General features: G+C 61.4%; 1 protein-coding gene across 1 annotated transcript in view; it reads left to right on the forward strand.

The window, feature by feature from the left end:
* The window catches only part of LGR6 (leucine rich repeat containing G protein-coupled receptor 6), a 98,929-nt gene that overhangs the window by 54,312 nt on the left and 29,509 nt on the right, over positions 1 to 15,108 (forward strand). The window contains exons 5-6 of the mRNA XM_036833445.1: positions 5,249 to 5,464; positions 10,189 to 10,260. Of these exons, the coding sequence (XP_036689340.1) occupies positions 5,249 to 5,464; positions 10,189 to 10,260 (288 nt within the window). The remainder of the gene's footprint in view (positions 1 to 5,248; positions 5,465 to 10,188; positions 10,261 to 15,108) is intronic.

Genomic DNA, 15,108 nt, shown 5'->3' on the forward strand with positions numbered 1-15,108 from the left:
CAGAGTTGGAGCGACCCTGCAGCCACTGGAGCAGAATAGACCAGGGGACCCTCCCTGGGGACTGCGCTCAGGGAGCAGGTACCACGCCTGATCCCTTTTGAATGGATACCTGGTGGCAACAAGTGGATCAGCTGATGGTCCACTCGGAGCCCCGAATCTGTCCCTCTGTCTTGAGTTTGACTAAGATCTGGTAGGACATAGGAAGGATTAGAGAAAGAAATTCCAGAGAGGGTCTGTTCGGTCGATCTAGTGCTCTGCGGGCTGTAAGCGTCCTTGGTCTCCAGATAGGAATGTGCCTCCTGCAGCTCAGAGACGTGCAGTCCTTATAGGGACCCAGGCTGGTGGAAAGAAGCCCTAAGCTTGAGTCCAGCCCTGCCGCTTACCCGCTTTGGGCATTTCTCTCTCCTTCTCTGGGCTCCTGGCCCTTCTGGTGAGCTGAGTGGGGCGGGCGGCTCCGTCAAGCTCCCAGGGAACAGGATCTGCGTCTACACCCCTGCTCTTCCGGGTCTCTGTCACTGTCGGTGAGCAAGCTCCCACCTCCATCTCTCCTGCTCCCAGCTGGGGTCTCGCCTCCCTCCTCTTCTGTCTGTGGGACCAGGCCACCGCCTGTGGGGCTTGGAGAGAAGGGGCCCAGCCCTCCCTCCTGGCCTCCTGGGGGAGCGCGGGGAGTGGTTTGGCTCTGGAGAGGCTCAGCGGCTTCCCCAGAGCCCAGGCAGGCCCGGACCGGCCTGTGAGGTGCCTGCCGGCCTGTCTGGTATAGCCAGCAGCCTCCCAGGGAGCGGAGCCCAGCCCCCGTGGGAGAAGGAGGGGGAGCTCGGGCTGGTGGCTTTACTCCAGGGCTCCGTGGCGTAACCGCCCTCTTCCTCCCCGCCGGAGAGCTAGACTAGCTCCTTGCCTCCCCTCCCCAGAGCAGGGGCCCCCCGGCCACCCTCGAGCACGGGACCCGGGAGCCGGAACCCAGACTGAGGGGTGGGAGCTGCTTGGAGGACACCCAGCCTGCCAGGGGCTGGGCAGGGGCAGCAGGAGGGTCCCCAGGGGCTAGAGGTTCCTGGGGGCAGGGGGCCGTCCCACACAGGAGAGGGGCAGGGGGAGTGGAAGCCGGTGCTGCTCCGTTGCCTCTCTGCCCCCCTCCCCACTTCTCTCTGGGCGCCTTGGGGACCCACCTCAAAGGGGGGTTTGTCCTCACAGCCGAAACCACAGGAGGTCCTGCGGTCGCCAGGTGCCGAGCCCCTCCCTGGGCTCCCCCGCCCCTCTGCACGGCCTCCTTGTTAGAGAGGCAGCTGGGGGCAGCCTCTGAGCTGTGCGTCTTGTGTGCATTTCGCCTCCAAGTAGTCTCGGATGGGCGGGTAGTCAACGTATACAGCTGAGGAGGCCGACCCAACAGGTTAAATGAGGGATTTGTGACTCGATCTGCCTGCTGGCCAAGTCCATGCTCACAGGACCCCCCAGGGTGAGAGCTGCCACATAAAGTGCAGATACTGCACGGGACCTACTTATTCTAAAAAGTTATTCCTGTTTATTGGAAATTCAAATTTAACTGGGCATTGTCCCAGATATTGCATGGGACCTACTTATACAAAAAACGATTTGTTATTTACCCGAAATTCAAATTTAAGTGGGCAACATGGATTACTGTGTGGGAAATCCAACCCTGCTGCCCTGGGTCCATGGCCCACACTGAGGCCACCTGTGCCAGGCCCGCCCAGACGCAGGCGCAGGCCTGACCGACCTCGCCCACAACTGTCCCAGCTCCTCCACTTGCCAGGTTGCTGGATTCCCCCTTGGGCACGTCCCTGTCCCCAAGCATCGAGCAGGGTGGGAGGTGCAGACACTTCCTCTGCTCCCAGCGCCACCCGCAGCCCTTCCCTGCGAATGGGAGGGCCGACCAGGGAGAGGTGGCCCTTCTCAGCCCTCCTGCCCCTGGGCTGCACCCAACGCAGCAGGAGGACTAATCGGGGCCGTGGGGACCTGTGAAAGCGGGTACAGGCGTGTGTGAGGACACACGTGTGTGCTCACACGTACGCGCACACAGGCAGCTCTCAGACGCCGAGCTCACCGAGTGAAGGCCGTCCCCCTGCCCGGCCCCAGCCCCGGCTCGCGTCCGGCTACCCGCCTCTGTCCTCTGTCCTTCAGCGGGACGCTTCCCCGGGCGCTCAGGTCCTCACCCTCCTCATGCCCCCAGGACCGGTGTCGCAGGGGGTGAGGCACGTGGATTTGGGCTCAGACACCTGGGTGGAACCCCAGCTCTCTAGCGACCTTAGTCCCTCTGTGAAACGGGTGCTCAGAGCCCCTCGTGGCATTGCTGCCAGGACGCCGATCACACGCCTGGTACCGACCTGGCCTAGGACAAGGGCTCGTAAGTGGGAGCAATGACACTGTGGGGTCATGGTTGTCACTGGAGGGGGAGCACCCCTGCCTCGGGGACCCAGGCCCCCTGGAAAGGCAGCGGCCGAGAGCCAGGCTACAGCCCCACCGGACCCCCGGTGTCCCACGGGGAGGGGGAGGGGCTTATGGATTTGACCGCCTAAGGGAGTATGAAGTCCGTGCCCGCTTCCCATCCACACTGGCCCTGTGTCCCCCTGCCTGAGGCCCTCATTCATGATGCCCACCCGCCACTGTCCTGGTCTGAATCTTACCTTCCTTAAGGCCATTTGTGGGGCTGCGGTCTGTGTGGTCTAAGTGGGAGTCAGGGCTCAGCTACCTGCCCACGGTCTCTGGGAAAGCTGGGACCAAGGTGCTGCCCCACTGGGGGTCTCCCCAGGACCATGAGGAGCCTCCGGACATCTGCTGGGGTCTCTGTGGACGGGAGCGAGATGAGGGTGAGAGTCTCACCATGGTGGAACGGGTGTCAGAGCAAGACCACACCTGCTAGGAAGGTCTGTCCGGGTGCCCTCCGGCCACTGGCGGCTCGGCCAGCCCCGGGCTGGGGAGTCGCTCCCCTGTTTATTTGAGGACACCGCTGTCTGTGGACGGTGTGTCGTGGAGGGTGTGGGAGATGACGTCCCCAGGAGGGGGTGCTGGAGCCCGGGGCCTGGAGTGATGGGTGACTGAACCCCAGAGCAAGGCCCCAGGGCCAGCCGAGCACTGACCACAGGACGAAACGTCTGGCTCCCCATTCGGGCTCCCTCTCCCGTCCAGCTGTCCCTGCCGCCGACCAGAGCGTCAGAAGCTCTGGAGGGCCTGGCTCGGTGCTTGGGAGACATTAATGTGCTTAAGACCCCACCAGTGACCTGGGAGGTTAGAATTCAGGTGCTGACCCAGAACGTCTGGGATGGGGCCTCAGACTCTGCCTTTCCGACCAGCTCCCCTGAGCTTACGGTCTGTGGACCACATTGCTGGAGGAAGATCTGATGCACCACTGATGCCCGGGGCCAGAGGCGGTGGTGGGGGGGGGCGCCGATGACGGAGCCGGTGTGGCCAAGCCTGCTCGATGGGGTGGAGAGGCGGTGTGTGAGTGCAGGGTGCGGGAGATGGTGGATGGGGCGGAGTGAGGAGCTCCAGGCTGGCCCCTCCTCAACACCAGAAACCTGGCCACGTCCTTCTTTGTTTACCACCCTCCCTGGCTCCCCGTTTCCCTGACACAGAACACAGAATCGCTCGCAGGGCCCTCAAGCTCCAGCCCTGCCTGCCTCGCCGGCGGCACCTGCCCTGCTCCCTCCAGCTTCCCCTTGCCCTTCCTGAAGCCCCGCCTGGGCCTGGCTGCTTGGGTCCCCTTCCAGATGCTCTATTTCCCACACGCCCCCCTCCTCCTCCACTGGCTGATTTCTCCTAGTCGGCCAGGTCTCCACGTAACATCACCTCCACCTGGAGGCCACTCCTAATGCCTCCCCAGCCATCACACTGCGCTGGAACCATCTTCCGACCTTCCCACTGAGTTGTGAAGGGCGGGGACACCGTCCTCTTTGTAGCCGATGCTTATCCAGCACTTTCCAAACTGTCTATGCATAGAAACATCTAGGGCACTCATTAGAAACAGATTCCAGGCCCCATCCTGGCCTTCTGAACCAGGCCATCCTGGTGAGGCTCTTGGAGTCTGTTCCCACCTGTGGTCCCCAGGTCACCAGCACAGTCAGACCATCGAGGGTCTGACGACAGTGACCGAGTGACAGGCACTCACGGAAGGGCCTGTGGCCGTCAGGTCAGGTCTGACGTGGGTGGAGGTCTTTCCTAGTTGCAGCTTTCGGGGCCTGTCCTGGTCGGCTTGCTCTCCCGTGCAAGGCTCCAGTGTCTGCCTGTTCACTCACAGCTCCCCTGCTGGTGAGCCTGGGGGTTTCTCCCGGGGGTGGGAGGGACACGGGTGAAATGGCTCAGGGAACAGACAGGAGCACTGCCGGCTGTCGACACGTGGGCTCGTGCTGCTGGGATGGAAGAAAGGCACCTCCGCCACCGCCCAGTCTTCCTTAGGGTCAGCGTGACGGGGCCTTCGGGCCTGTGTGGTTGAGGGCTGGCGTTTCCATGACATAGGTGCCGTCTGCCCGTGCGCAGGACCAGGCCTCAGTGCAAAGCCCCTCAAGACAGCAAAGTCCAGGGGCAGATCCACGGCCACAGGCCAGCTTGTCTCGTCCCTGTGGGACCAGCTGCATGGGGTTGAGGGGGTTTCAGCCCGAACCCTGGACCAGGAGGCACGTTGGTCAAGGACATCGTGGCTTGGGCACAGTTGTGAAAAGCTGGCACGGGCTGTCTCCTGGTCCTGCTGGCTGCCGAGAGTGCCTAGACTTCACATCAGAAGTCCTCTGCCACCGTGGGCCCTCTGGCTGTGGACAGACCGGACCGCCCACCATCCGTCTGCCTGTTCTGACATCCAGGAGCCTCCCGTAGGCCACCAGCCAAGCAGGGAGCCCCGTCCCACCCCCGGGCCCTTGAGCCGGGGAGCAGGGTCTCCAGGGCCGAGCAGTCGGGAGCGGCCGGTGGTTTTGAGGAGGCGTTTCCTTTGGCCGCGTACAGGGAGGGGCTGTCCCCCGTGTCCGTGGTGGGACATCTCTGTTATCCGGCCTCAGAGTGGACGGGGCTGGGAGGACAGCGTCCGCAGAGCAGGGGAGCCGCGGCACAGATGAGGGGCTTGACGGTGGCGGGGGGCAGTGTTGTCCGCAGCCGGGCTGTGGGTGCAGCCTCGGGTCACCGACGGGAACGCAGGGCGTAAAGGGCCAAAAGCTGCGGCTTGGAGCCGAGGCGAGCCCCGGGGCCCCTTACTCCCGGGCACCTCGGAGGCTGCACTGGCACAGCACTGACCCTCCCTCCTCTCCACCAGGCGCCTGGATGCCAACCTCATCTCCCTGGTCCCGGACAGGAGCTTCGAGGGGCTGTCCTCCCTCCGCCACCTGTGGCTGGACGACAACGCGCTCTCTGAGATCCCCGTCAGGGCCCTCGGCAATCTCCGCGCCCTGCAGGCCGTGACCCTGGCCCTGAACCGCATAGGCCACATCCCCGACCACGCCTTCCGGAACCTGTCCAGCCTCGTGGTGCTGTGAGTGCTACCCCTCCCCCAGCCGGACGGCGGCGTGTCCACCCTGGACGGCTTCCTCCTGGCTGTGTCCCTGAGGTTTCCGAACCTCTGGCCTGCGTTTCCCCTTGTAACGTGAGGATGACCATCTCCTGTTGACCCCGTGGGGCTGTTGTGAGGCCAGGCGACATAAGAAGTGCTCTGAGGGGCTGGAAGAGAGGAATTAAGCTGCGATTCCCTCTGCCATTATATGCAAATATTGCAACTATACCGCACTCATGGGAATGCATGCCAAGAATCTCCTGAATGATTTCCACCATATTTGACAATCGGGCAATGGGTGGATGCAGTCTTGTGCTTTGGCACAGGGGTGGGATAAACTCACCTCATCCCCAGGCCTGGAGAAGGAGAGAGAAGCCAGCGCTGTAATTAGACAGCAGAGCCCCGTCAGGTAATTCCCTGGGAGATAGCATCCCTGGCAGGAACTGGAGCCCGGGGTTAACTCTGTCCTCGCCCCCCCCACCTCCCCACCCTGGAACTTTGGAGTGCAAAGTTCACAGGGTAATTGCCAAGGGCTTGGAGGTCACGTGTAATTGCTTTGGGTTACATCCTAATTGCTGTGGGGACGTAAGGCCTCCCCTGCTCTTGGAAATCTGGTATGATTTTCCAAACCAGGGAGTGGATGAGGCTTGGTTCCGTTTGAGAGATGAAGAAGCAGGCATGAGTTTGTCTGATTCTCTGTCCTGGGAGACTGGAGAGGCGGGACCAACATCCTCCTGAACCACATCCTCTGTCAGCACGGCCACACGGTCCTCCTTCTGAGCGCCAGTAGGGGGTACTGACAGCGGCTAAGCAGAATGGGGCGGCTGATTCCAGCTTTGGTGATGCCCTGTGACACCGTGGTGTTCCCTGGGGATAAACGGCGTCAGGTCTCTGAGAGACAAGACTACTGGGAAAATGCGGGCCTCACTATGGGCCCCCGACAAGTGAGCAGCGGAGGGTGTACGGAGCCCCGTGGAGGCCCTGCGGAGTCCAGGGGTGGAGAGCCGGCCGCTGCCTCAGAGGCTGGCGGGCCAGTCCCAGTAGCAGGATGCTGGTGGGAAGGACGGCAGCGCTGTCGCTTAACTCAGGCCGAGGGGACCGGACGCTGAGTCAGGCTCATCTCAGGGGCTCAGGGCGGCCGAAGCAGCTGGAGGAGGGAACGGGGCGGGGGGCCTGCTGGGCTGGGGGCCGTCCTGGGCCGGAAAGTTGGCTTAGAGTAGACAGGTGAGGAGCAGGGGCTCCAAGCAGGTGTCAGCAAAGACACGGGGGCATCGGGGTGTTGGCTGAGGCGAGCACGCCAGTCTGGCCAGAGAGAAGGCCGGGCAGGTGAGTCTGGGGACTCAGGGTCAGAGCAGGAGTCTGGCTGTGGCCCTCGCGGGGCAGGGGAGGCTGGAGGCGAGAAGGGGGTTGGGAGTCTGGTTTGAAGGATGGGCGGGAACAGGGGAGACTGGATCTAGGAGGCAAAGTCCAGCTTAGGGAGGAGACAGAGGCATGGCCCTGAGGGACGTTGTGAAGGAAGAATCCATCCGACTTGAGGTTTTCACAGGGTGGGAGGCCAAGGTCAGGGGCGCGAGTGGGGGAGTTCGGCTACCGTGGATCCAGGAGGGGCCGGGGGGCCACCGGGCACAGGAGGAGAGGGGCCCAGGGGCCCGCGATGCTGAGAGAGGAGAAGGCCCAGAAGCATTGCCCCTGCCCTTCAACTCCTCCGGCCCTGGGACGGGGGAGAGAGGCTGCCGTGGCCGGTGACCTTGCAGGGCAGAGTGCGCTGGAGAAAGCCGTCCAGGACCGAGGGCTGAGCTGCAGGAAAGCGCAGAGGCAGAGGGAGAACGTGGGCGGACGGGGGTCTGGCCAGAGGCGTGAGGCAACCAGCCGGTGGAGAGGGGCTTCGTTTCAACCCGAACCCTGGGCCTTGGTCAGGCTGCTCTGCGCGGCCCTGAGGGGAGCAAGGGGCGCTGAACTGGACAGGGTGCTGCCCTGTGTGGGGTCTCATCTCTTCCTCTGGACCGTCAGCCCCAACAGACTGGCCTGCAGAAGGGGCTCGGGACGCCTGGGGTGACCGAGTCGTCGTCTGGACGCCTGGGCTGCAAGATGCTGTGGACCAGAGGCGCTGGCGGGGCTGGGGGACGGGGTGGGGACGGAGATGAGCTTCCGCGGGAGGTGCGGGAAAGTGGAGTTTGGTGACAGCGGAGGAAGCATGGAGGGGAGGGGCTCGTTCCCAGAAGCCAGGGCTGTGTTCTCTCTATCAAATCCAAGCCCCTGCGGTGGGTCTGTCTGCCTCCTGGGCATGGAGCAGGTGGGGAAGGACCCCCTTCTCTCAAGACCCCCGGCCCTACCCACCATGTAGGATGGGGTCTGCCTGTTGCCTTTCCATCTGAACGTCTTGGAGCCCAGTCTGATTTCTTCCCCGTGTACGCGATTTCCTTTTCCTTCCTGAAGATGTCTTTTAATCCTTGAACTTTAATAGCTTCACTAGAATATGACACAGTGTGGAATTTTCTGCATCCAATTTTCCTGAAACAATGTATGCTTTTGACCTGCGGATTTCATTCTTTATTGTAGAGAGTTTTCTTTTGTGTTACATTTTGAATACGTCTTTTGTCTCATTTTTGGATCCTGGCCCTCAGAGACATCAATAGCCCAGTGTTGACTAACATCGATTAGTTTCTAGCTGTTTTAGCCTTTCGCTCTCATGCAGCCCAGCTCACCAGTTTAGCTCAGGCTTTTTCTCTGACACCCATTCCACTGCCAACAGAGTCTATACTGTTCCTTGTCTCAAACTTATTGACTAGCTTTTTATTATTATTATTATTTTATTTATTTATTTTTGGCTGCATTGGGTCTTTGTTGCTGCGCGCGGGCTTTTTCTAGTTGAGGCGAGCGGGGGCTACTCTTCGTTGCGGTGCGCGGGCTTCTCATTGCGGTGGCTTCTCTTGTTGCAGAGCACAGGCTCTAGGCACGTGGGCTTCAGTAGTTGTGGCACGTGGGCTCAGTAGTTGTGGCGCACGGGCTCAGTAGTTTTGGCTCGTGGGCTCTAGGGCGCAGGCTCAGTAGTTGTGGCGCATGGGCTTCATTGCTCCACGGCATGTGGGATCTTCCTGGACCAGGGATCTGGGAACCAGTTGGGATCCGGTCATTGAGCCCACCCATGGCCCCTGCATTGGCAGGCGGATTCTTAACCACTGTGCCACCAGGGAAGCCCCACTGACTGGTTTTTTACTGATGTATTTTTGGTCCTCAATTCATTTCCTTAGTCTACAATGTCATTTTTTCCTTCACTTAAAAATGCGGTCTTTGAAATGTTTTACTAGGTTGTTTTGCAGCAGAAGGCAGCTGTGATAAATGTCTTGCTGCTCGTTCATCTGTTACGTTTTCTTCTAGGCTTGGGACTTCACCTGGCCTGGGCATCTCTCTTCTGCTCTTCCTGTTGTATGTTTGCACAATTGCCATGTGATTTCTCTTTCTGGCTTCTGCTGGGACAGCTGCATCACCTTGGCTCCCTCAGCTCTCCCCCAAGGCTGTAGTTTGTGGGCCAGAGCGGTGGGTAAATGAGAGTCCACCTGCCTGTGGGTACCCAAGTGCGCTGGTGCAGGTAGGGCTGGTCTCTCGCAGGGTCAGATTGTGGTAAATGCAGGAGTTCGCTCCCTTCACACAGGAATTCCCTTGGGCTTCAAGTCGTTTCCTCAATGCATGAGGAGCCTGGAGCCTTCATTTTACTTTCCCTTCCTCTCTTCCCTGGGAAGCCAGCAATGGGGAGGGAAAAGGACATCCACAGCCGCTTCTCTTCAGATTTGGGGACTGCAGGGAGAATTCTCAGGATCTTGTTTTCTCACCAGTTCAGATTCTGATGAGGAGCCCAGAACGTTTCCTTGGCCATAGTCTTTGCTGTTTATTTACGTTATGTCTCTGCCCTTGCTCTGCTGCTACTCGTAGTATTTGGGGTGGGGCAGGGGTCCTGTCTCTGCTATTTTTGCTCATCTCACTAGGAATTGGGAGAAGAACATTCTGTCACTTACTTTCAACTCGCTCTTGACCTTGGAAGTCCCCCAGACTGACCTTGGGCCTCTCTCCCCACGTGTGCTCCGGCCAAGCCCTCACCCCCTCCCCTGGCCGCCTCTGTCCTCACATCGCCTCCACATGGCGCGCCCTACCCTGGCGTGCCCGCGTCCCCGACCTTGTGGTCCTGCGCGCGGGGCCACTGCCTCCAAGAAGCCTTCCTTGGCGCCCCTGGCCTCACCCGTCTCCATCTCCAGGCTGGCCCACAGCTCACGCCGGCTGTAACAGAAAGCTCACCTGTAATGACACGCTGTCTGCAGTGGTTTGCTGCCGGCTCCCACAAGTGCGTCTGGCCACTGACCCAGGCGGCTGGGTCCTGTAGGAGAAGCCCCAGCTGGGGCCCCGACGTCGGGCCTCTCCCCTCGAGCCTGGTGGGAGCCTAGTGGGAGCCTGGTGGGAGCCTGCTTCGCCTCGGCCTGGGGAATGCCTCTGGTTTTTTCCTGCGATGGGAAGTCTGAACGGCGTAGCCTCTGGCCACTCCAGCCTTGGAGACTGTGGCTTCCGAAGTCCATCTTGGCCCGTCAGTTTGTCCCTGGAGACACAGGCTGACCCGCTGGGGTCACTGTCCATGCCTCCTCCGCAAGCGCGTCTGCCTCCCTGCCCCAGCCCGATACTGCGCGCGCCTGTCCTGACCCTGCTCTCCTCCCGCACAGGCATCTCCATAACAACCACATCCAGCACCTGGGGACCCACAGCTTCGAGGGGCTGCACAACCTGGAGACTCTGTGAGTGCCGGGAGTCCTGGCGTGGGGTGGCAGAGGGGAAGCGGCAGGACTGGGCTGCTGGGACGTGGCCTTTCTCTGGAGTGTCGCTCCCAGTGGGTTCCTTCCTCCTCCAGGGTGTGGGCTGTGCCCCCGGGAGTTCAGGGTGGCACTGCCCGCAGAGAGACCGAAACAATGAGATTTTAGACAGAAACGGACCTGCGAGGAGAATGAGGATATTGAGCCTGGAAGTGGAAGGCTTGAGGTGGGGCGGGGCTGGCTTGGCAGCAGTGACTCCCCAGCCCCCCCACCCCCCCACCCCGCCACCATGGGAGAGCGGCTGCTGGGAGGGAGGGTCTCCGGCTGCTCTAACTCGCGGAAAGCCTGGCAGGAGGCGCCAGTTCAGCGCCCAAGCTGTGGACTCTGGAAAAGCCACATTATTTACCCATCATCGTCCTGGAATTCAGCTGCGGTCAGAAGGCACCCAAGCCCTCAGCACCTCCTCTGCGGTCCCGCGGCCCCCTCAGAGCGGGCTGGATGCACCCCCCTGGAGCCCACAGCCGGCCCACGGGAGGGGGCGGGGCTGCACCTTAGCCGCCGGCTGCAGGCCTGGGAGGGCACGGGGCAGAGCAGGAGCCCAGGCCAGCAAGGGTGACTCACGGTGCTGGTCCTCTCGCTGCCCCGCAACACACGAAGTGTCATTCCTGAGGGCAGGGGTTTTCAGGCATCTGAAGCAGCAGAGGAGAAAATGTGGGAGACAAGCTGTGACCTGAGGAGGAGGCCTGGGCTGGGGCCTCTGCGCCGGGGGCCTGGGCTGTCTGCCTTTGTGGCCACAGAGGGAAGCGGACAGGAGGCGGGGACCAGAGCTCGGGGCTGTCCTGGGCTCTCTGGATGGGGCGCAGCTCTTCCAGCCTCTCCACCTTCAACCTGATGCCCGGCGGGCCGGGGTGCCCCAGCCTGGGGTCAGGAAAGCTGGGCATCTCCTTGCCACTGCGCGTGGCTTGGGCTGCGTGCCCCCCCAACCCCCCCGCCAGCTGTCACGGGCGGCCGGACAGTTAAACGGGACAGTCTAGGCCACTCGGTCACATGCTGGGAAATGGACGTCTGGGGAGCTGGCGGGGCCCCCTGGAGTTACCCTCCGTGGGGACAGAGCAGACCTGGGGAGTTAACTGAGAAAACACACCGAAGGCCCCAGCCAGTGCCCAGTCTCTGTGCCACATGTGACCTGTGCAAGCCTGCCGTGTGCGGGGTGCCTGGGGCCCCGGATGTAGGGGTGGCCAGCACCCCCTCGAGGCCTGGGCCGCAGTGCCCTCCCTGGGGGATACGGAGTGCTGGGGCAGGTTTGGAGCTGCCTGGCGCCCAGAGAGCAGCGGGGAGGCCAATGCGGCTGCCGGGGGCCGGGTGGGGCTGTTAGCTCTGCCGGGAAGTCAGCTGGGGAGGGGGCACATGCTGGGTGTGGGTTGGCACCTCTAAAAAGCCGAGAGCGCTGTTTTTTCACGGTCGGGGCGCGCTGCTTGATTCTTTCTCTGCGAGCCCTGGGTGGCAGCGCAGGGCGTTGGGCTCGGCTGGCACTGGCTGAGCTTCAGAGCCGGTGCCGCTGGCGCCCATTCCTTTCATCCGCGGCAGTGCTTGGCTCAGTGCACAAAGCCCAGGGCCTGCGTCCACTTTACAGACGGGAAGGCCAAGGCTGAGAGACCTGCACCGCGGGGGCAAAGCCTGCAGCCCGGCCTCAGCCACCCGGGGGCAGTAACACCCAGTCTCCCAGCCATGGGACCCAATCTGCAATTCCCCACCCTCGGTGACGCTGGATTAAAGGAGAGCCCTGTGCAGAGCTCTGACGGAGGTGGCACCCCATGGGGACCAACCGCGCCCCACCCCCTCCTCCTCCGGGGCCTTGATCTCAGCACCCTCCCGCCCCACCCCTGAGGGCTGAGTTCTTCTTCCAACTTTTGATCTCCCAGTAAAAAGGGGGAGAGTGCATTCTTATCCTCCATGGCCCAGAGCTCGCTGGGGGGGCCGGAGGGGCAGCCAGATTAGAGGGGGGAGTGGCTGGGAGAACGAAAGGGGGAAGGAGAGGTAGTCAGACCTTGAATTGTTGCGTAATTGGCCTGCTCTACAGCCCCGCGGTTACCCTGGAGCTTTTGTGTGCGCGTCTCTCTGGAAGGGCAAGTCTCCCTGGGGCGGCATCTCTGCACTTAGACCCTTCTCATCAAACCCTCCTGCCTGAGCTGTGGTTTGGCTCCGTCTGTGGCCTGACCCTTCCACCTGGGAAGGAGGGGCCAGGTGCAGGCGCACACACACACACACAGAGTCACGCGGGGCCCCAGCATAGCATGGGGACACCCATGGCCACGCGGCTTCTGTTGTGACCTCTGCTGTGAAGGCTAGGCTGCCGGGGTCCCACCCCCGGTTCTACACGTGCCAGCTGGGTCAGCCAGAGCAGGAGGCTTCACCCCCTTGTCTGCACGAGGAGTAGCTGAGGTAAACGTGCACCCTGAGCCGCTCTTTTACTCCCGAACAGCCTGCACACCCAGGTGATCAGGGCAGGGGCGGGGCGGGGGCTGGGGCTGCCGTCCCGCCCTCCCGCTGAGCAGAGCAAAGCACGCAGGCTGCCGGTGGTGGGTGGGTGCAGGCCCCCTGGGCTCTCAGGAAGTCTGATCACGCTCGGAGGGGCTTGTGGGGACGCGGCTGCCGTTCCCCCCACGCGGCCCTCTCCAGTCCAGACCCTGCAGGAAAGCCCAGCTGGAGGCAGACAGGACAGACCCTATCCTGTACCCACACCTCCTTTCTGCTCCCACAATGAGGATGCCCGGCTCCTGCGGGAAATTCGGAATCAGAGGTGGGCCAGCGCCCTGCCTGCCAAGTGCTGTTTCCTCCACTTTCCAGATCAGACCAAATCCAGAGATTTGGGGTGAGATGCCCAAGTTTCTACAGTTTGTAAGTGATGGTGGAACCCGAGCCTCTGGCCTCCTGATACATCGCTCCATTTAGTGCCAGCTCCTGTGAACTCAGACCAGTTACGGAACTTGCCGGTACCTGGGCTGAGCAATAAGAGAAAGCGTGACCCAGAGCGACCCCGGGAAGTCTCTCCGGGGGGGTCTCAGGGATCCAAACCAGGCGCGCCGGGCCCTGAGGTCAGTGTTTGGAGATCACGCTTGGCGACCACGGGCTGCTATTCAGAACTGTCACGGATGGTCCTGGAAGACCCAGCGGCAGTTACGAATAAAATTGTGCAGAAAAGAAAAGAAAAGGCCCAACAAACATAATTACAACCTGAGCACCGCCCCGCACCAGCCCCCCAGATCTGGGGATTTGGGGTTTGCGACTCAGCTAGAACAGAGGGGCTGGGCTAGGACGGGTCTGGGGACAACAGCGCCTTACCTCCCTCGGGCCTGGGTGATGGCTTCTGGGCCGCCTTATAACCTCATTAAACGCATCAGACTGACTGAGCCCCCGGGCTGGCTGGACCTCCCCCCTTCAGAGGGGAGCCTGGGGCCCCGGCAGGAACAGAAATCTCCGGGCTATAGCTCCCTCTCTAGATCAGGACCAGCATCCAGCAGAGGTCTGGGAGGACTGCAGGGCAGGACGGAGATTAGAAGATTCTGCCTTATGATCCAAAACTGCACATTCCGTGTAAAACCTCCTCTGGTGCAGACGCCCCAGGGATCTGCTTCTGCGGAACATTTTTACTTCACCAGCAGCCAAGGCTGCAATGTGTCCCTCTGTCTCCGCCTCAATGAAACCACCCAGGCCAACAGATTCTGCTCTAAACCGGCTTTGACTGGGTCCTGAAAGCATCCCGCCACCTCCCAGTCCTGGGCCCGACGGTCAGCTTTAGGCCAGGAATGGACAACCAGGCGGCTTTCCACGGAGGTCCTTCCAGGGACTGGGCTTGAGTTGGTGGACCTGGATTCAGACCCTGGCTCTGCCACAGGCGTGTGACACGTGCAACTCACCTGAGCTCTCAGGAGCCTCAGTTTCCACACGTGGAAAATGGGGGAGATATTTTACAACTCGTGTAGTGAAATTCACAGCCCTGGAACCCTGTGGGTGCTTAATTTATGTTGCCTTCTCCAGCCTGTCGTCCCATTTAATGATGGACAGACAGCAATGTGCCTTTCCTCCCCCTTAATTAATTAATGTTCTTTTCCTTCCTCCCTCTCTCCCTCACTCCCTTCTTCCCCACAGCGCTGTGTCAGAAGGCAGCAGGGAGAGTGTTGTCCGCGGGTGTCCTCTCACGGTGGCCCGAGCTGTGAGCACCTCCTCTGTAGGGTGGACGGGGATTCCCGGTCAGCCAGGGCACAGCCACTGCATTAGTTTCCTGCGGCTGCCATCACAAATTAGCACAGACTTTGTGGCTTTAAAAAAAAACCCAAAAAACAGAAATGTACTCTCCCGTAACTCTGGAGGCCGGGAGGCCAGAGTCGAGGTGTGGGAGGGGTTGGTTCCTTCTGAGCGTCTGTGGTGGAACCTGCCCGGTGCCCCTCTTACCGTCTGGCGGCTGCCGAGGTCCCTGGTGTCCCTGGGCTGGTCAGTGCTCCCTGCGGTCTCCGCCTCTGCTTCACACGGCCTCTCCGAGCATCCTTTTCTTATAAGGACCTTGCCACTGGCTCCGCGGCCCACCCCAGTAAACCAACCATCTTGAGAAGATCCTCAACTTAATTATATCTGCAAAGACCCTTTTTCCAAACGAGGTCACGTTCATAGATTCCCGGGGTCAGGACTTGGACGTGTCTGTCTGGGGCTGCAGGTCAATCCGCTCCAGCTGCCCGCTGGCCGGCGCCCAGGGTTTCCTGCCTCTGGCCCGACGTCAGCCTGTCAGGCCCGCGGCCGCTTGAGGCCAACCTTGTAGGAGTTGAGGAACTCTTGCCT

The sequence above is a fragment of the Balaenoptera musculus genome, chromosome 1 (assembly GCF_009873245.2).
Source record: "Balaenoptera musculus isolate JJ_BM4_2016_0621 chromosome 1, mBalMus1.pri.v3, whole genome shotgun sequence".
NCBI lineage: Eukaryota > Metazoa > Chordata > Mammalia > Artiodactyla > Balaenopteridae > Balaenoptera > Balaenoptera musculus.